This window comes from Porites lutea, chromosome 5 (assembly GCF_958299795.1).
Source record: "Porites lutea chromosome 5, jaPorLute2.1, whole genome shotgun sequence".
NCBI lineage: Eukaryota > Metazoa > Cnidaria > Anthozoa > Scleractinia > Poritidae > Porites > Porites lutea.
The window spans coordinates 45,576,199-45,596,626 of NC_133205.1; the positions used below are offsets into that span (position 1 = coordinate 45,576,199).

The 20,428-nt window shown below is 43.4% G+C and overlaps 2 protein-coding genes across 2 annotated transcripts in view; one reads left to right on the forward strand and one right to left on the reverse strand.

Moving 5' to 3' along the window:
- Window positions 1-19,272, forward strand: part of LOC140937172 (uncharacterized) — a 20,777-nt gene extending 1,505 nt beyond the window's left edge. The window contains exons 3-10 of the mRNA XM_073386703.1: window positions 540-656; window positions 4,512-4,609; window positions 8,616-8,696; window positions 15,637-15,762; window positions 16,160-16,252; window positions 17,205-17,261; window positions 17,471-17,518; window positions 18,341-19,272. Coding sequence (XP_073242804.1) covers window positions 540-656; window positions 4,512-4,609; window positions 8,616-8,696; window positions 15,637-15,762; window positions 16,160-16,252; window positions 17,205-17,261; window positions 17,471-17,518; window positions 18,341-18,439 — 719 coding nt within the window. The 3' untranslated portion in view covers window positions 18,440-19,272. The remainder of the gene's footprint in view (window positions 1-539; window positions 657-4,511; window positions 4,610-8,615; window positions 8,697-15,636; window positions 15,763-16,159; window positions 16,253-17,204; window positions 17,262-17,470; window positions 17,519-18,340) is intronic.
- LOC140936717 (uncharacterized) lies at window positions 13,743-15,420 on the reverse strand. Its single transcript, XM_073386203.1, has 2 exons — window positions 15,180-15,420; window positions 13,743-14,243 (listed from the first exon to the last, which is right to left on the reverse strand). Exons 1-2 carry the CDS (start codon window positions 15,342-15,344, stop codon window positions 13,743-13,745), a joined length of 666 nt encoding a protein of 221 aa, XP_073242304.1. The 5' UTR covers window positions 15,345-15,420.
- Window positions 19,273-20,428: the final 1,156 nt, after the last annotated feature.

Here is a 20,428-nt window from a genome sequence, read left to right on the forward strand (position 1 = left end):
AAGTGTATAGAAAGAGGCCTTAAGTGAATTTTGATTTCTTAGAAGTATTTTTTACAGACACTCTTTCTATTGTCCTCATACACAGTTCTTTCCTCTGTTGGAGTAGATTGCATGGCTAGCTGAATGCTAGATCAATGTGATGTTGATTGCTACTTTTTGACCTCTTTCTTCTTAATTTTCTCCGCAATTAAAAAGGCAGTGGTGTTCATTATTGGCTGTATACTGTGCACCAGGTGCCTTGGTACATTTATGTACATTTGGTGCAGTCAAGTTCAAATACCACAACACATTAGTGAGAATTGAAATCACATACAGCTATATAATATTATGCTGTTATACTGATAAGCCCACACAGTGTTATTGACTTTTGCCTTATGAGGATCAGTAGTAATCAGTTGTAATATCATGATAAGTGACTATATTGTGAGACAATCAGAAGCTGATCAGCACACTGTATGTCTAGAGATCTGTGAACTGTAAGAAAATTCTACCTTCAGATAATTTACATATACGATTGGTGTTTTGTGTTTGCTGGACAGGTGCAATAAAGTGTGTGTGCTTTTCATCAGATGGAAAACTGTTTGCTTCAGCCTCCTATGATCACACTGTCAAAATTATGAGTTCTACAACTGGAAAGGAACTTTACAGTCTTGAAGGTGCTGAAAACTTAAGTAATTTTATTTTTGTTGAGGGAAATATATATCAGTAATAGTTTATTATGATGTGTTTAATTTCACTCTCCCGGGACAGAAATACGCAAACTGTACAAACGTCCATCAATAATTTTGTTCATTTGTGATAAAAAAGGTAATTGTTATAGAATTGTTGTGTTTTATACAAAAAAGGTAACTTAATTAATAGTTATTTTTGTGAGCTGAACATGGGAGATTAATTGAAGCATTAGTAAACCTATCTTGTTTCTGTTAAGTCAGGTGTAAATTGTAGGTTATTTAAATGATTTAAAATCCTTCATATTTACCATAGTTTATTTTTTTCTAGTAGGATATATAATGTAGATAGCATCATGTGTTGTTGGTGGAAATAAACCCCTGCAACCATCCTGGTGGTTCAAATTCTGCTTTAGCAAGTAGCTTAAATTGCTCTGGGTGCAGGCTCCATGGTAATGCTTGAAAGCAGTCAGTTTATGTGTTCCGTGATCTCCATAACTCTTCAGATCCTACAAAAGCCAAATCCAATAATATATAATTGGATTTGGCTATTGTGGGATGTGAAGAGTCATGGAGATCACGGATGGTGTTGTCCACCTTGGCCTCAGCAGATAATACCCTCCTCCATTCCTAATATGGTTTCCACTTTGGCTCATGGACAGTGACAAAACTAAACATTGGAATAACATTGGAATAACATATTGTTCTATTATTCATTGATAATAATTTGTAGTATAAAAACAAGGCAAACAGCATGCTTATCTCAATCAATATCAAGTTCCCTGATCTTCATTTGCCAGTTTCTTGGTAGTTCATGATGATAAAATTAATAAATATATGTTTAGTTCTGTAGAAATTATTCTCCAAATAGCAGATGTCATGTGAGAAGTTGTACTCTTGCTTTTCCTGCTATTTTTTTAGGCAGTAGTTCAGCTATTTCTTCTTTGCAAAACATGTGAAATGTTCCACAATTTTTATTGTCCTACTTTTGCTGCACCTGCACCTGCACCTGCACCTATCCCGTAGTCAATGACCGTTGGGGCACCACAGACATAGCAACCCCCTCCCTCCATTTGATTTTGTTTTCAGCTTCTCTTACAGCATTGCAAAACTTCAACCATGTCCACTCAGAGATATTATTTTCCCAACGCTTCTTTTGTCGGCCCCTTCTTCTCCCTCCTTGCACTAGTGCTTGTAAAATTGTCTTTGCAAGCCCTGATGATCTTGATACATGCCCAAACCACTTTAACGTGCATTTCTTTACCGTGGTTAAGCTGATATCATCATAGGGCCCAATGGCTTGCCTGATTCTGTCTCTGTCTGCATCGTTAGTGATGTGATCTCTGTATGAGAATATTGCCAATTTCTTCAGGATGTCCGCAGTCAATGTCCAGGTTTTGCAGGCAGACAATAGTACCAAGATACTAGGTAGCGCATTAGTCTGATCTTTGAGCTTAGAGAGATTTGCCTGTCATTCCAGATGGTCTTCAGTCTCGCTAGTGCTACGGTTGTCTGTACAATTCTGGGCAGTACTTCAGGCTTGTAACCATGATCTGTGACGACTGCACCCAGATCCTTGAAGCTGTCAACCTCGTCCAATTTTTCACCGTTGATTCTGATGTCAATGCTGATACCATTCGCATTACTGGTCATCAGTTTGGTCTTCTCTGCACTGATTTCCATGCCAAAGGCTGCAGAGGTCTTATCCAGGCAATCCACTAGGGAGGCTAGTTCCTCCTTTTTTTTTTCTGCCAGGCCATGAATGTCATCAGCAGCACGTAAGTTGGTAATTGTTCTGCCTCCGTTGCTGACTGTTCCTTGGTGATCTTCTGGTGCGTCAGTCATAATTCTCTCCAGAAAGATATTGAAAAGAGTTGGTGAGAGTAGACACCCTTGTCTGACTCCGACTGTGGTTCTTAACCAGTCTCCGATGTCACCATTAAGGTAGACTCCACTAGTGGCCTTGTTGTAGAGGTTTTTAATGACCTGGAGCAGCTTGGAGTTAATGTTATAAAACCTCATAGTAGACCAGATTAGGGCTTTATGCCATACTCTGTCAAACGCCTTTTTAAAAATCAATAAAGATGTGATAGAGGTCTTGTTGATGTTGGAGGTACCTCTCGCACAGTATCCTAAGATTAAAGATCTGTTCTTTTGTACTGCGACCTGATTGGAAACCTGCCTGTTTCTCCGGGATGATTGATTCTGCCTGAGGTTTCTGCCTATTTAACAGCACCTTCAGCAGGACTTTACTTGGGTGACATATTAGGCTGATTGTGCGGTAGTTCTTGCACTGTTGAAGGTTGCCTTTCTTGGGAATGGTGATGATAAGAGACTGGGTCCATGGTATGGGCCACTCTCCTCTCTGCCCAATCTTATTGCTGATTTTGCGCAAGGCACTTATCACGGCATCTCCTCCTGCCTGTACCAGCTCTCCTGGGATATTGTGTATCCCTGGAGATTTTCAGTTCTTGAGCAATTTCACAGCTGCTTCATCCTCTTCCTGCAAGATTGGGTAGTTGTCAGTGTCGGTAACTAGTGGGACAGTCAGCACCTCAGAGTCACCTATGACTGTGTGGCTTTACAGTTCTACACAGTATTCTGTCCACCTTTCTAGAATGTTGCTGGTTTCGGTGAGGCAATTTCCGTCTTTGTCCTGTATGGTGTTGGTTTTTCCTTGTTTGGTGCTAGTTAGAGTTTTAACTAGCGGATATGCTTTCTTGCTATTGTTCTTCCTGATGTTATCTTCAATATCTTGACACTGTTACCGGTAACTTCAATCCAAGACTCTTTTTGCCTTTTTTATGCTCTTCTTAATTTCCTGGTTAATTGCTCTGCACATTCTTGCCCCTTCTGCTGTCTCGTGTCTCCCCTTCTTTAGTGCTCTTCGTTCGTCGCATAGATCCAGTATGCTAGTCGTGACCCATGGTCTTTTGACTGCTCTGCGTTTGCCTAAGATTTCACTAGCTGTTTCAGGCATTGCTTTATTGAAGGAGTTTTACGAGTGTGTCCACTTCTGTGTCATCCGCATTGAGCAAGGTAATTGGTGCAGATTTACCACCAATCATTGCTTGGAAGACATCTGCAACTTGAGGGTCTTTGAGCTTCTCAAGATCAAACCCAATCCTTGTGGGGCCCTGCACTTTTATCTTCTTTAAATGTAGTCGAATTAAAAGACACCATCACTAAATCATGGTCGCTTCCTATGTCAGTTCCTGGGAAGCTTCTTGTCTTAGCAGTGTTTACACTGGTCATGAAGCGCCTCCTAACCATGACATAATCAGTCTGGTATAATATGATATAATCAATCTACTTGTCCTACTCTACCGAAAATCCTTTAATAAGAATGACCTAGACCAGGTTTTATGAGTCAGCGAGACTGAACACCCCACCCAAACCGTTGTTTTCACTAAAACCGCTAGGAGCTACAACCTGGTTGAGGTCATTGTTATCTAAGGTCTTCCCACTCTACCAAAACAACACCTCATCCCCAGGGCTTTTCAGCTGCTGTCCATTTTTCTGGCGTTCATGCTGTACTGTTGACATCATTTTCCAAATATCACAAATTTCTTCCAAATTTGGTCAACACTAGCTGGTTGTGAAGAATTAACCACTGGATTTAAGTCAATCAGAAATGGAGAAATATTTTGAGTGAATAATATGTATAATAATTTGCTCTACGTATTGGAGATTTGTAGCAGGGAAGGGGTTTGACTGAACTGACAAATTCCTTGCCACTTATCTCCCTTGCAAGCTTAACTCTGATGTATGTAATTCTCTTTTTCTCTAAAGCAGTTACTCTTGCTCTTTACAATAATAAATTTGCTAACTTTTCTTTTGTAGGACACACTCATAGTGTGGAGACCTGTTGCTTTTCACCAGACTCTAAATACTTGTGTTCTGGATCATGGGACACCTCCGCAGTGGTTTGGAATTTAAAGGTACATTCATTTAACTGATATTTTTCACTCTCATTCAAAACAAGATTCACTGGCTAAAACCAGAGCCTGAGCTAGCGGGAAGGGGGGTACCTGTTGAGCCAGACAAATCAAGACTGTGGATGGATTTGTTTTCTTTAGACTCAGTTAAAATTGATTGTAGTGACTTGCAATTGTTTGCCATTTTCATGGCCGAGACATTGGTTGGTCCACGGTGTGTGCAAATAGTAAGCAAAAGGAAGCAAAACCCCATATTGAAATTGGCGTGTATATGTACTATTTGCAAGGTTCACTGTAACATTACAGACGCCTACCATGATGTTGCCCTAGCAAAGGAATGCATCATAAATGCCAGGAAGGATACATGCTGGGAAGAGGTCTGGAAGAGAATAGAGAAAGTTGGCCCAGCTGTCAACGTCACCATGGTGAAACCTTGCATTACAAACGTCTCATTGAGCTAATGCTGCTGGAAATCGCGTAGAACAGAGCCCATCAGAGTACTACAGGGTTAACGTAAAAGTAAAAAGGCAGGGTCTGTGATCGTAAGTGAGACCGTGCTGGCTATGCCATGCTGAAGAGTCCTAACAAGGACGAAACAGCTGTCCATGGCTGCCACTGCCAGGGTGATATGGCTGTGCGCATGCGTAAGGTACTGGTCATTCCCCGGAGTTGGTACTGTGTGCTTCAGTTCATGTTGTGGTCTTGTTAACGTTTATTACCCATTTATTGATCATGTGATTGTGGAACTAGAAACCCGATTCTCAGAAGACCACAAAGGACTCAAGGCAGCCCAAAAGCTAGTACCGGTCCACCTGAACGGAAATTCAGATTGATGCGATCTGCACTTACTACGGCAAGTTTATAACTTATGCAGAGAAAGAAGAAGTAGCCCAATGGAAGAAGAGTTACGATTCGGTCGCGATGCAGAACAAACCAGAGACGGCAATTTGCGAACGAAAATTAGTTAACCAAACATCATGCAGTGTTGTGAAATGTTTAGTGTACTAGTGCTTGGATATACGGTATGTTTCAAATAAACAGGACCTCGGAAATAAGCACATGTTAACACTGAAAACACCTACCTTTTCACACTTATTATCTAGAGGTCGATTTTCGGAGACTCATCTCATGACAAGTGCTGAAAATAGCGTTTTGGAGCGTCCAAATTTGAAACGTTCTGGGGAGGATACCCCCAGAACCCCCACTGACAAGATTCGTGCCTTCGGTACTCGATATAATGCCTCCCGTTGCCAAAAAAATCTAGCTACGACCCTTCTCACTCCAAAGCTCTCTCCCTACATTTTAGCCTGTCAGCAATCCTCAAGTAGAGTTAACTGAACCCATTTTCTTCGCATCTTACGTTGTTGGCAGGCGAAGTCTCGGGAAACAAAGCTTGTGGTGACGCAACGTCTTGTGTGACTGTGTAAGCCAATGTGCGAGTGGCAGTCTCTACTGCACACGGCGCAGATGAAGTCGGAGGAGGGCAGGGTGGAGTTGTTTTTGCGGCGTGCGCGTTTCTTCTCAGCTTTCGTATGAGGTTTCAAGTCTGCTCTCTCGATGACTTCTTTCACTGTCCGTCTCCAGCAGGCACGATCACTCGTAGCAACTTCCAAGTTGTTTGGATCGATTTCAATTAATTTACTTTCTCCTGTCGTCAATTGTCCGTGTAGAACTTCTTTGAGGATGCGTCGATCATTCATGCGATGAGCATGTCCGAGCCATCTCATGTTGGTGACGTGGTCTTGCCACTTGACACCGAGGATGCGACTGAGGCATCACAGATGGAAAGAGTTCAAGCGGTGTTCCTGTCTCGTGTAGGTGGTCCAATGGGAACGCATGCCTGGTTGATGTCCATTTTGGGCTTTTCAGTCAGGTATTTACTTTCCCAGGCTGTCTTGGTCAATTTGGACGTGGTGCCGGTGGCTTTGCTGATTCTTCGGAAAATTTCTGAGTCAAGCCTCGAGTTCATAGAGATGGTGGAACCGAGGTAAGTGCCTTCGACGCCTAACTCGAGAGTGTGGTCACCGATTTTGATTTCAGGGGCTTGGGCACTGGGCACTCATTGGTTTTCTTGAGGCTGATTGTGAAGCCAAAGGTTGACGCGGTGATGAGGATGGGCATGCAGTCTTGTGAGGAGCACGCGGAAGAAGACTTTGCCGACAATGCTCATGAAAGAGATAATCGATAGTTGTTATATTCTGAGCGGTCGCCTTGGTTCTTGTCAGGCGTGATGATGGTGGCGTCACGCATGTCTTGTGGGACGGTGCCTTCCAGCAGAGACAGAGCAGCTCGTTGAGGAGCCGGACGTGGGATGCCAGGAGCTTTCCCGTTTGAGAGAGCATCCATGGCCTTTCTAAGCCTTTCAATGTTAGGTTTAGCGTCAAGCTTGTCCATAACTGGGAAGGGGGTGATAGAGTTGAAGGCAGCATCGGTAACAAATGTCTCACGCAGATAGAGTTCAGAGTAATGTTTCACAATCTGTCCTTTTGTTCCTTGGGGTCTGCAATGGGTTCACTGGACTTTGTTTTGAGGGGGAAGTTTTTTCTTTTCTGAAGGACCTAAAGCTTTCTGGATGCCGTCGTACATGCATCTGATGTTGCCGAAGTGTGTGGCTAGCTGTATTTCGTTGGCGCAACGTCTGGCAGCCCTCTGAGCTGCAGTGCGAGCTGCGCGGAGCGCTGTCAGGGTTTTCTCACACGGGTTCTTATAGTTTAAGAGAGCTTGTTGTTGGGCCTCAATAAGGGACTTCATGAGCGTTGAACCAGTCGTGACTGGGCCTCTTTATTTTGCCGAATTCCAACATGGCCAAAGGGTGAATGGCTTCCCACATGAAGTTCCATCTGGAGGTGGTATCCTGACCCTGGGGGTCCTCGAGGGCTTTCTCTACCTCACTGAGAATTTTGCGGTGATGCTCTGAGTGCCGTTGAGCTTCTTTGGCTGCAGTCTGATGAGTCTGCACACCAGGGAATGATCAGTATCGCAGTCGGCGCTGTGGTTGCTGCAAGTAGAGAGAACGCTGCTTCGTCTGGTCATAACTAGATCAAGCTGGTGCCATCTGCGGGACCAAGGATGTTTCCATGTAATATGATGTTGCGGCTTGCAAAGTGTTGGTTATGCACAGATTGTGCATGGGGCAAAGTTCCAAAAGTCTTTGTCAATTTTCGTGCATTCTGCAGGAAACCGTGATGTTCAAGACAAGAGGACCAGGCTTGGTAGTCAGATCACACGCTGGGAACCTGGTACGTACATTCCAGCTTGAGATACAAAGAGCTGGAGACTTCTTGTTTTTCTTTCTTGATTTGTCCGGTGCAAGACTGATCCACTTGTCATGCGGCGAGTTATTAGGCCCTAAGCACCCATCCAGGCAAGGCGGATCTTGGTGGGTCAGCCCCCAACTGACTGGGGGCTGCCCAACTAGAGGTAGGCGGTAGCTGACCAGTTAGACGAAATGACTTTTCCCACGGTCGAAGGCTCTCCGCGGCGTTCTCATCTATAACAATCGTGGTTGGACTTATAACTCGTAACTACGAGCCTTCGTTGTTGTGTCATTAGAGTCCCCCTCTCGGCCGCACTGGTGGGATCCAAAGGAGTGCTGAGCTCCAATTTAGCTGCAGGAGCTGCCAGAGGGGCATCCATTGGACTGCCAATCCGCCGTAGGGGGCTCCACTTTGGATATCTGTAGGGTTTACTCCGTAACCTTGTCCTCTCCCTAGACAGCCTCACAAGGCAGTGAGGGGCCGCATCTTAACTACATTATTAAATGAAAATAAAAGAAGTGTCCTTTATTACAGTTTTTGGCTCGTGGGTCTGAGCAAATGACTAAAGCACATCATTGGAAACTATTTAATGAGTGTATGCCTAACGGCAATAACATTGTCTTCGAAAAATGCAAAAGAAAAAATGAAAAATTTGATTAGCTACCTGTAGGTCAGTACAACTGTAGTTATATGTCATATATCATTAGATACAAACTTAAATGAAGCACAATGTGTTTTCTTACTGATATTAGACAGGTACTGCAGCATTTGTTTTGGATGGTCACAGAAATGTTGTGCAGTCTTGTGCATTCTCTGTCGATAGCTCAACTGTGGTAAGTTTCAGTTGCCCTTGACATATAATCTTCAAGTGTTTTTTAATGTCCTTTTGGATTTTTCAATTCCGTATGACCAACCATGATGTAATTGATGTTTTAATTCAAGTCAGAAGTTCATGGCTATAACCTGCAGTTAATGTCAGTGTTGAACAAGAGGTGATATAACCAGTCTTGCTTGGTTATATCATTTAGCTAGACTTCGTCAATCCAGAAAGACACAAAAGGTTGGGTTTTTCTTATTAAAATTTCTGGAACAAGAAACAAACAACAGATTATTGAAAAGAAGAGTTATTTTTCAAGATTTTTTTTTAAATGAACAAGTAATATCCTAACGCAGTTTTATTAGAGCCAAATGTAAGCATTATTTTACTTAGTATTCTATTCACATACATTCATATTCATGCTCAGTTCTAATAAGGTATGGGAAAAAAGATTGATCAGCGGACTAAGCCAAGCTGGGACAGCTTGGCTTAGGAAGAGTTCAAGATACGACTCACGCGATTTTTGGGCGGGACTGGGTGGGCCGTCCACCTCTTCGCGGCTCCGCTGAAAAACTGAGCAAGAATGGTCTATTTTCGCGCCAAACCAGAATTTATTATCGGTAATTACGTAATCGCACGTGAGACCGCTAGACTAGCCATGAAAGAACCCATTATTGAATTATTTTAACCTCGCATATCATTATGAGTGTTGTGAATAGTATTCTATTCACATACATTCATATTCATGCTCAGTTCTAATAAGGTATGGGAAAAAAGATTGATCAGCGCCCAACAGCCCTCACTGTTCCTTAAATAGTCTTAGATAATTGCACTCCGACTCTCAAATCCTCTTACAACTTCCCAATCCTCAATCCTCCAACCCCTCTCATAACTTTAATCCCCAAGTACAGTAAGACACAGCTATACGTTTACAATTATAATCAAACTAAACTGGTATGAGTTTCCATAACAACATCTCTTCATTAAAGAAACGATAGTACAAAGGTTATAATCCATTCCAAAAACACCCTAGCCAAACAAAGTAGCCTCATTCTGCTGGGCGTTTCCTCTGCTCAGCAGCTGGAAAAGCACACACAAAACGTTTCAGCTGATTCACATCCTGCCATGGAGCCACCACATTCTCAGCAGAAGGCGTAGCAAGTCGTCCCGACGGGCCATCATGTTTCAGAACCTTGGCCAGCTGAAGGTAATATAAGGCGGTATGCCTCCTAGCCCAACCCACGTGTTCCATAATCTCAGACAGATCCGCTCCTGTGAGGGCCAACGTTATCGCACAACCCGAACGAAAGCCATGCAATGTCTCACCATCATCAGCTTTCATCTGCTTGAGATACACTTTAAGACGCGCATCTGCTACTGAAGAACTAAATGGAGAATCTTGGACACCATTATTAGAAGTTGTCGGACGAAACAAATATCCCTTTGTTAAATCAACGCCTAACTCCCTTGCCACTTCGACATATTGCTCAACGCCCTTCACAGGACAGATGACCGACTGGGGATTTCTGCGAACACCAAAGACATTACTGTCACCATCCCGCAAAGTCTTACCCCAGATATGATTAAATAAGAACCCATCATCATTTGGAAAACGAAGGATCTCCGGAACTTTTACCTGACCAAGATCTCCTGGGCGGTCCCCACTAAAGAACGCCAACTTAAAATAAGTTTGGTCACGTGCGATAATGAAACGGTCAAGTTTCGACTTTGATCTCGCTAGCTCGCCTTCAAGATACCTCGATAACTGAGTCAATTTGTCCACAAAGAATGGCGTGGCTTGTTTTGGAGTAACACGGGCCTGTAACTGCTCCGCTGTGACAAGACGAAGGTAATCTTTAACCAATTTATCAGAGGCTGGGTTACCAAGACCTAGCCGCTTGTCCCACTCTCCGTCCCGACCAATGGAATGGAAAATCGATCTTAACTTTCCTATGTAAGAGTCCACAGTCTTGTACGACAATCTCAAGGGGCAGCCACACGACTGTTTACCATGCTGACCCAAAAATTCACACGTATTGAGGTGTACCTGTGTTTTGCCACGCTTGTCTTTAAAGATCAGGAAGCGACACAAGTCCCTAGGCGTCACTGTCGCGAGAGTAACAAAACCCGGCAGAGCACCAAGAAAAACCTGAAGTTCCCTCTGAAGAGAATCCTTCTGCTTTTTATAACTGGTTGCCTGATCGTAGTGAAGTAACTGCTGCAACCGCACTTCAATTCCATCAAGGTCAACGATAACATCAGAGTGTTCCTTGCCAAGCGTTGTCATAACCTTGCGCTTGTAGCCACAACGTTGACAAAAACGGAAGTCAAAATCATTAGCGTGTCCACAGGTTGGGCATTTAACCGACTGGACAAACAGCTTTGCCATGACTGGAAGCTCCTACAAACCAGAAAAGAAGAACCCTATCATACACACAAACCAGTAGCACAACAGGTCAAAATGTATGCCAAGACACACCTAAAAACACACTGCAAAAACCCAGAGATCTCCAGGAATGCCCTTGTGAGGCAGCCACCCCTTTTTGGACGGGACCAAGAGAGCGTTGCCATCGCCACGAACAGCCAGACATCTACTCTTTACAGCTTTATTCATAAGGAGAGGCCACCAGTACTTCTTAGGAAACACGTCCAGCACCACTACTGTGCACGACTGTTTAAAACTCTGCAGAAATTTTAAGACAGGTCCCGTTAAGGCCATGGGAGGAAAAACATACGGTCTGGCCATAAGCGCTCCGAGGGAAGCAAGGTCCTGTGTGAAGAGATTTACACCAGACGATCCGGGAGAGGGAATCGGCGTAAAATGAGGGAGAGAATACCCGTGCGCATCCGTCATACTATTCGAATCCAAGGCCATAAGGTCGCAAGTATGGCCTTCCCTACCACCAAACTCCTTCTGAACAATCTGCCACAAGCCATCCGACAATTTACTATCTGAGTGGGACAGGCGCCTTGATGGAGCATCAGCAGGATTCTGACCAGTCGGAATGTAAGACATATGCAGAGATAAGCTAAGCTTCGACGTTGTGAAGAAAAGCCGTTTCAATGCCATATTAAGCTCCAAGCTTTTACCACCCTGGTTGTTCCAAGCCTCGACAACGGCCTTATTGTCAACAAAAGCATCAACTCTAGCATTGAACAGTTTGTCTTTAAAAGCCATTAACGCCATGTCGACCGCAATAGCTTCCTTCGCGGCGATCCCCCATTTGCACTGCTCTTCCGTCCAATAATCTGATATTTCCTCACGATGAGGGGCTAACAAAATAGCACCCCAGCCTGATGCGGAAGCATCAGTTGCAACGGACACACGAATATGACGCTCATCCCGCCATGTTACCGGATCATCCCAACCCTCCAAAAACAGCCAATGGGAGATCTCCTCACGCAGACCCCCCCTGATGGGTATTAGCCTGTGGGGAGTACGTTGGCCACCGGCAATAGCTGCATTCATCTGCTTCGTAAACAACTGGGCTGCAGGTACTGCTAGACTAAAAGAGACACATTTCCCAACCAGGCGTTGCAAGGTTTTCACCGTAACCTTAGAGGCATGGAGTATTTCACGGACAAGTTGCAAGAATTTCTCCTTCTTTTCCGGCTTTAAGCAGAACACCTCCCTAGAAGAATCCGCTAAAAAACCAAGGTAGGGAACCACTTTACTTGGGAACAATATTGACTTTTGCAAACCAAGGAAATAGCCCAAGCTGACAAGATGGTAAGCAACAAGAAATATAGCCGACCTAGCCGCCGCAAGATGACGATCATCAACAGTGTTAATAGTAGCGTATTCCCCCTTATCGAGTGCCACCTGCAGTTCGCCATTGTGTCGATCATCGATGTAGAGCAAACAAGGGATTCCTATAGCTCTAAGGAAATTACTAGCCAACAGGCCAGTAGTATGATACACAAACGGGGAGATCTTCCACCCAAAAGGAAGGGTATTATACGTGAAATACCACCCTCCCCATTGGATCCCAAAATACGTGCGGCTGTCTTCAGAAAGAAGAATATGGTCATAGCCAGACTTATCGTCTAGGACCGTTTGGTAGGTATCCTTGCCCACGTAACGCGGTAAATCTATCAGCCTGTCTAAAGAGAAAGGCATATCACGCATCCATAAATTAAGATAGCGCGCATCGTGACATAACCTTGGCTTTGTTGGCTCAACTGTAAGGGGAAGAACAATAAATGGAGGGTCAACCACACCCACTCTCCCCAACAGCGAAATAGCTCCAGATCTCAAGCGCGCAACTAACGTTTCCTCCACAAATGACACAAAAGGCTTGCAAGAGACATTGTTCTTAAACACCTTCATCGGAGGCTCGTCTGAATCGAACAATTCTCCTTTAAAACTTCCTTTAAAATGCTTGAAAAACGGCTTAATCGAGACCTTGTCCCTTATCCACCCAAGAATCTGTGCCTGTTGGGGTGACGAGCTATCTCGCGCAATATACTGCCAATACTCGAAATGGTTATGCAATTCTCCAGCTCGAAAACAATGTGGGTCACGGAACAATAACTCCGAAATATCACCAATTAACTCTCCCCTCTGTATCCTCTGTAATCTAACACGGTCACGGGCTGTCACTTCTCCACTGACCTCGACGGGGTTACCGAAACAATCGACCCAGGACATTGGAAGCTCAATTTCTTTGCCTCGTAACTCCTGAAGTCGAAGATCAAAGGAGTCAGATTTTTCCCAACACCACATGTTTCCCTAGGAAAAAGGGGTAGTGAAGACACCTTTAAACACTGAATCGCCGAAAAATCTAAGACCATATTAAAATCATCCCCGTCAAAGTCAGCAGAGAAATAACAGCTAAGACCAGCGAGGCTGGAGGGCCCTTGTCTCAAGGATACCCCTTTTTCAAAGTCGTTATAAATATGCTGACAAAATAGACAGAGTAAAATATGCACTAGATTGATTCAATACACACAAAAGTTTGTTTATTATCGCAAAGAATTAAGCAATATTACAACACACAGCCTTGTCCAGGCGGCCGTCAACCTATAACACCGGTGCGAACTAACGAGATCTAAACACAAGCTACTTGTCTGATTTGGGATCCGTTTTCCTCTGCTTGGACTTCAAATCAGGACAATCAGCTTTGATATGACCTCGCCTATGACAAAAATAACATCGCAAAGAAAATAGACGAGACGGACGTGCCACACCAGAACCCCTGTTGTCGTTCGCTGGAGGCTTCTTGCGATTTGACTTCTTTTCTACTTTAGAAACGATATCCAGGACCCTCTCGTGGTCCTTGTCTCCTAATAGGCGCATAACAAGGTCCTTGAAGTGGTCCTTCGACAACTCCACCTTTTCCCTCGCCGACTGATGAACGAGCCGATAGTAGTTCTTCCTGTCATGATTACGGTCAGCGGCCTTGTTATGCAGAGTCTCCAGCATCTCAAGCACCTCATACTTGTTAAACTCTGTCAACGGGCGGGAAGCATAAGCCAAGATCTGTTCCACGAGCTTCTCAGGCGACGCGTTGGTTACTGCCTCCACTGACTGCTTTAACTGTCTCACCTCCTCACGCAATCTCTGCAAAGGAACAAAGAGACTCTTAATCACCGCCCACCTCAATGTGCGAAGCACTCAGTGTTATGCATAAAAAACCTCATTACAGGCCTCGTGAAAAAACAAAAACATCACGTAACTTCTCGCGTTACCATGTATAAACATCCTTCGGCAGGCACAGCCAAAGGAGAAAATACAAGTAAGACGACCTAGCAACGTTCCACAATTAACGATGACCCATTATCATAACTCATAACAAACATCCAAAGGCCACATCAGCCGAAGGAAAAGACAAAACACAAATGACACCTCGCTGTCACCATTCGTAACCATCCCACGACCGCAAAAAGGCTGAAGGAAATACAAATAAGCGAATTCACGGCGTCTCTCTAGCCAAAAGCTAGATGTCACCGCCGAACAAAACGGCCACGTCGCTTGTACAATAAGCGAGTCCACAGCGTTCGTCTAGCTAAAAGCTAAACGCCCAACGCTGGTCCGTCAACCAACCACCGCCGAACAAATCGGCCACCTCGCCTGTACGGTTTGTAACCATCCAACGACCACAAAGGCCGAAGAAAATACAAACAAGCGAGTCCACGGCGTTCCTCTAGCCAAGAGCCAGGCGCCGACCGCTAATCTGTCAACTAGCCACCGCCGAACAAATCGGCCACCTCGCTCGTACGGTTTTGTAACCATCCAACGACCACAAAGGCCGAAAGAAATACAAAATAAGCGAATCCACGGCGTTCCTCCAGCGACAAGCCAGACGCCGAACGCTAGTTCGTTAACTAGCCACGCGGAATAACCCGACAATCTTCCGAAAAGATTTCGATAACAGGCCGCGATCGGGCCAAAAGCTCTCCGTTATTCTCTCCACCATGCTGTGTGAAGAACCTGAAAGATACGACAGACAAGAGAAATATGCCACGAAAGAATTCGTAACAACTAAAAGAGAACTACCTCCAGTTCCTGAGGCTGAGCGACATTAACATTCTGGTTGCCATCCGGTGGATTCACAACCGGCGGATTCACCACTAGCGGGTTCACGACCGGTGGATTCACGACTGGCTCTACAGGATCGACAAGTAACTGAACGTTCGGCTCCGGAGGTTGACCCTCAGCCATCAGGAAATCGTCAAGAAAATCGCGTGGGTCGTATCTTCCAAAAGAAAAGAGACCAGCTCTTCGCGGCTCCGCTGAAAAACTGAGCAAGAATGGTCTATTTTCGCGCCAAACCAGAATTTATTATCGGTAATTACGTAATCGCACGTGAGACCGCTAGACTAGCCATGAAAGAACCCATTATTGAATTATTTTAACCTCGCATATCATTATGAGTGTTGTGAATAGTGGCAGACATTATCATCAACGCTGTTAATCTCCTAATAAGTGGTATAATGTATTTTGCTTTTACCAGGCAACAGGCTCTTGGGACTGTACAGTTCGTTTGTGGCCTCTAGGTAAAGGTAAAATGGAAGTGAAGTGTTTAAAGGGTCATTCAAGTAATATTCACGCGGTGTCATTTTCCCCTTCAGCTTTACTGGTGAGTAATGCATGGAGCCTGTATAAATGGTTAAAAAACAGATGCGCTTGTATCTGGTGATCCTAAAATCATCTCTAGCACAAACAAAAAAATACCTTGTTTATATCATAGCTTCAGGTTTGCAATTACAGTTGAGTGAGATTGGATGAAGAAATAATTGTGAGAGTTATCGACATGATTGAAGTTATTTCCAAAACTGGCTTGAAACACTGAAGAACTGTTGACCATAAAGCCCCGTGCAAACGGACGCAACATTGTTGGGAGTTGTTGCGTCCGTTTGCACGTAGCTAATAGTTTGATCGGTTTCAAACTTGTCGCAACAACTCCCAACAACATGCAACAGGGTGTGCAAACGGACGCAACACGTATTTTTTGAGTAATTTTGTTGTGACTGTAGGCGTCCGCCTCATGGGATTGCACTGTCCGAGTTTGGCAGTCAGAATTAGGAGACTTGTTACATGTGCTGGAAGGACACACTGGCTGGGTTCAGGTACACTTACCCACAATTACTGTTAATATTCAGACTCGTTGGATTTTACATTTCACTCTTAGTAAAATTCCTGAAAGTTGATATGACCATCGCAGTTGTATTTGGAAATTAAACACGGGGTTGTTGCTGTCGGGCTTAATTTGCAGGAATAAATTGCGATTACTGTAATGTTATTGAGAGGCGAAACAGGCGAGAACACAACAGCTTTAATCGAGCTAGTACAAGTACAAGGAGCACATGGTAAAACATCCCGCCCGCTAAGACTAACGGGACATCTAAAGCGATTACATCACAATTACAACTTTGATTGTTATATCTTGCTTTAGGTTTATACTAATCCCTGCAGTTCACATCATCTTCATTCAAATTTGTTTTATCGCTTTCACGATTTTCATGAGTTAAGATGAGCTCAACAAATTGGCCTGTTTTCCAGCGTAAAGGTCTTTATAGCTTAGTTGGTAGAGTACTGCAGCAGCAACGCAGCGGCCTTGGGTTCCGGGAGGGACTTACCGTTTATTTGCAATTGCTTAATGATTAAGCAATTACAATTGTAGTCATAGTTATTGTGATTACAATAGCCTGCAGAATGGGCGCTTTTTGCACTGGTTTCAGGGAAACACGAACCGGACGGAGCACGAGACACGACGGAGAAAGGCGCGGAAAAACGTCCCCCACTTCGGGCGTGTCTCGTGCCTGCCTGAAAAACGCGTAAAAATAGCGCCTGTTCTGCAGCAGACTATGATTACAAGTGCGATGATCATATGTTCCTTTTATACTCCTGCAGTTCATATCAGCTTCATTCTTTTTTGACCACAATTAGAAAAAAAATACAAGTGCCTTGTACCCCCAATGTCCTTATTGCATTTCATTCATTTATTTATTTATATGCTAATGATTTTTTTATATTGTATGCATGTTTTACATTTATATTTCTTATTTTCATCTTTGACAGGCGTGTTCATTTTCAGCAGACGGAAAGCTACTTGTTTCCGCTTCCGATGATCAAACGGTAGTCATGAAGCATTTGTTGCTTTTTTTTTTTCACTTTTTTCTTGCTCAGTACTTTTTTTCAGTCCTTGCATCCTGTCGGAACTACAGGGAACTACAGATTTGATTTGTAAATCAATAAATATCACGCCAAGTGAACATTGTTTCTTTCCTTCTTCCCTCCTTGGAGCTGTTTTCACTGATCTTAAACGTTCCCATGTGTTTTTTTAGGTTCGTTTGTGGGACATTGAAAATGGAAAGTGCATAAAAGAACTTGAGGTGAAGTAGTACTTGTAAGCGAATGGCTCAATTTCTCACCAGCTTTGTCGAAGATTTCTCATTATTTGTTCGAATTAAATATTGCACTGTGATGTACTCCACTACTGTGGGAGAAGTAAATGATTTGGCCCCATTCAGGTGATCAGTTGGTTTAATAGTGAGTTTAAGGACGGTGATTTTGATGTATGACGTATCCTAGAAAAAGAGTAGTCACGCACCAGTTTTTGAACTCACAAGTATATTCCGTACACTGTAAACTGCTTACTGTACACTCTTGAACAATGTCTAGACTCTAAGTCATAAAACCTGGTAGCTTATTCGGCTCCACCTTGATGGTTCTTAGTTTTACTATAATACCGCGTGTTCGCATATATACTTTTAAAATGTCTTCATGGGAGTTAATTACCACTACGTAGCGCTATTTTAACATGACCACGCTGTAACGCTATTACTTTAGGCGGAATGCAAAACAGACGTGATAGAGCTTTTTCGCCGTAACTTTACATTGAAGGGGCGTCTTACATAACATCCGCAGACAGTACAGACTCTTTCAGTATTTGCTGTCCTCCGGGTAATCGCCCAAAGTAAGGACACTAAACAACTAGCCAACTAAGCGGTCTGATGGGCCGTTAGCACGTGCCATTCTATTTGTCGCACAATGCGATGACTGACCTTGGTAGCAGAGCCTATCTTCAGTTCACGTGCTCTATTTGGCTTCCGTGTCACTCAAGAATAAACCAAACTGATGAGGCTGCTCGTAGGGTGCTAAGAAGCCTTTCTCTTCTCGTAACTGATATTTTCTCCATTCTCCTTCTTTTACAGTGTGACACGGACGAGATTCATACCTGCTGTTTCACTCCTAATGGCTCAGTATTCGCTTCAGGGCCAGCGGAAGCCGAGACAAGCATTTGTATTTACTGAGTTATAATCAATACGATGGACATAGATGAGAAGTGACAATGCTGAAAGGCCGGGGCATCCGTGTGTACTGTACAGAGGTGGGGATTGTAAGACGTTTCTTGTCGCATTTTTGGAACCGAAAGAGTCCGTAATAGAATGTGTCCATTTTATTAACGTCAAACATGATTCAGGGCAAAACTAGCTTTGCTGGTGACAGGTGTTAAATTTTGTGTTTCAAAATGACAACCACCTTGCTACGGGGCCCTCAAATTACCTTCGTCGCTTTCTAGAGAAAAAATACGAAAATCCCACAGAAAAATTCTAGAAAAATTATACAGTACCTGGTACCTATACAAGAGGAAATTCAAGAAAGATCGGGAAAAAAAGAGGCCTGCACAGTAGAAAAACAGTTCCTTGTGCCCATCTGTTAAGCCAGGTTTCCATGGTTTCCATATGATGGCTACCACTGTAGTGAAAACCATGGAAACTTGTCACCTATGCCATCGTTATTGCAACAATCTCAGCAGCGATCTCAGCCTTACTTGTTCAGCTATTATTTACTGACTTAGCTAATATTTTGTATCATTGTAACATTGTACTGTTAATTTTTATTTTTATTCTGCTATTTGTATATTTTCTGATTACTGTTATGCACATTTTAACATTTTAAGAAATTTGCGCATAATACAAAATTTATAATGCAAAGTCCGTCTGAAATGTGCACCAGCTAACTATATATTTATTAATGAAAGAATGAAAGATGGTAAATTTTAACTGGGCTCGGTGAACAGATGTGAAGGTGAAATAATCAGCATGTCACGAGCGTGGGACAAAGAAAAAATCTGAGCCCTGGACAGGATCCGAACCTACGACCTCCCAAACACCGGGCGGGCGCTGTATCCACTGAGCCACGGGTGCTCTATCCTCTGAGCTGCGGGTGCTCTATCCTCTGAGCCACGGGTGCTCTATCCTCTGAGCTACGGATGCTCTATCCTCTGAGCTACGGGTGCTCTATCCTCTGAGCTACGGGTGCTCTATCCTCTGAGCTACGGGTGCTCTATCCTCTGAGTTCTCCGTAGCTCAGAGGATAGAGCGCCCGCCCGGTGTTTGGGAGGTCATAGGTTCGAATCCTGTCCGGGACTCAGATTTTTTCTTTGTCCCACGCTCGTGAAACGCTGATTACTTTAACTTCACATATATATATATATATATATATATATATATATATATATATATATATATATATATATTGTAGCTACGGCCACTGACTAAACAGCATAAGAATATAATCGTTAATAGTGCATGCTGGGAGTTATATCATGTTAAATAATAGTAAAATATTGTTGTGCGATAAATACTTTATTACAAGTAATAAATAAGCTTTATTTTATACATTGATTAAATTGTTCTATTTGGCCTTTTCAGAGGAGTTACAGGTCTTGATAGCATTCTGCTGAATACGAAAAGTGTATTGTAATTCAAAAAACAACAATTATTGTCTTTCTATGACTATAACCTGAAGTAAGCTCGCACGCACGGTCAATTGGCTGATAACGAGATGAAAACCTGAAAAAAGTCAAAACATTTCCTAGAAATGTCCGATTAAAATTATAATACGAATAAAGCGGCTTGCGGAGGTGATCGAGCGGGATCAGGTTTTTTTGTTTTAAGCCACCTATTGTGTTTTCAGCCCACCCAGTGACTAGTCTGAATACATAGTGCTGACGGCATGATTTGGTCTATTTATCGGAAAGTATGCGATTAGTGCAAAATCGCATATTAGCAGACCTTATATAACTGTTCTGCAAAATAAAAATTGGGCTTGGTGTGTGTGGCCTCGTCAAGTTTGTTTTATTTCCCACTAGGGCTATTAAGTTATTAAGTAAGGAATTTTTATCGTCCGTGATGCCACACGCTGCTATTAAAGATCAGAGGCAGCTCAGCCAACGTTCAGTAGATAGTCCAATAGAACCCAGGCAGACGTGCAAAGGACTGCAATCTGTATCATTG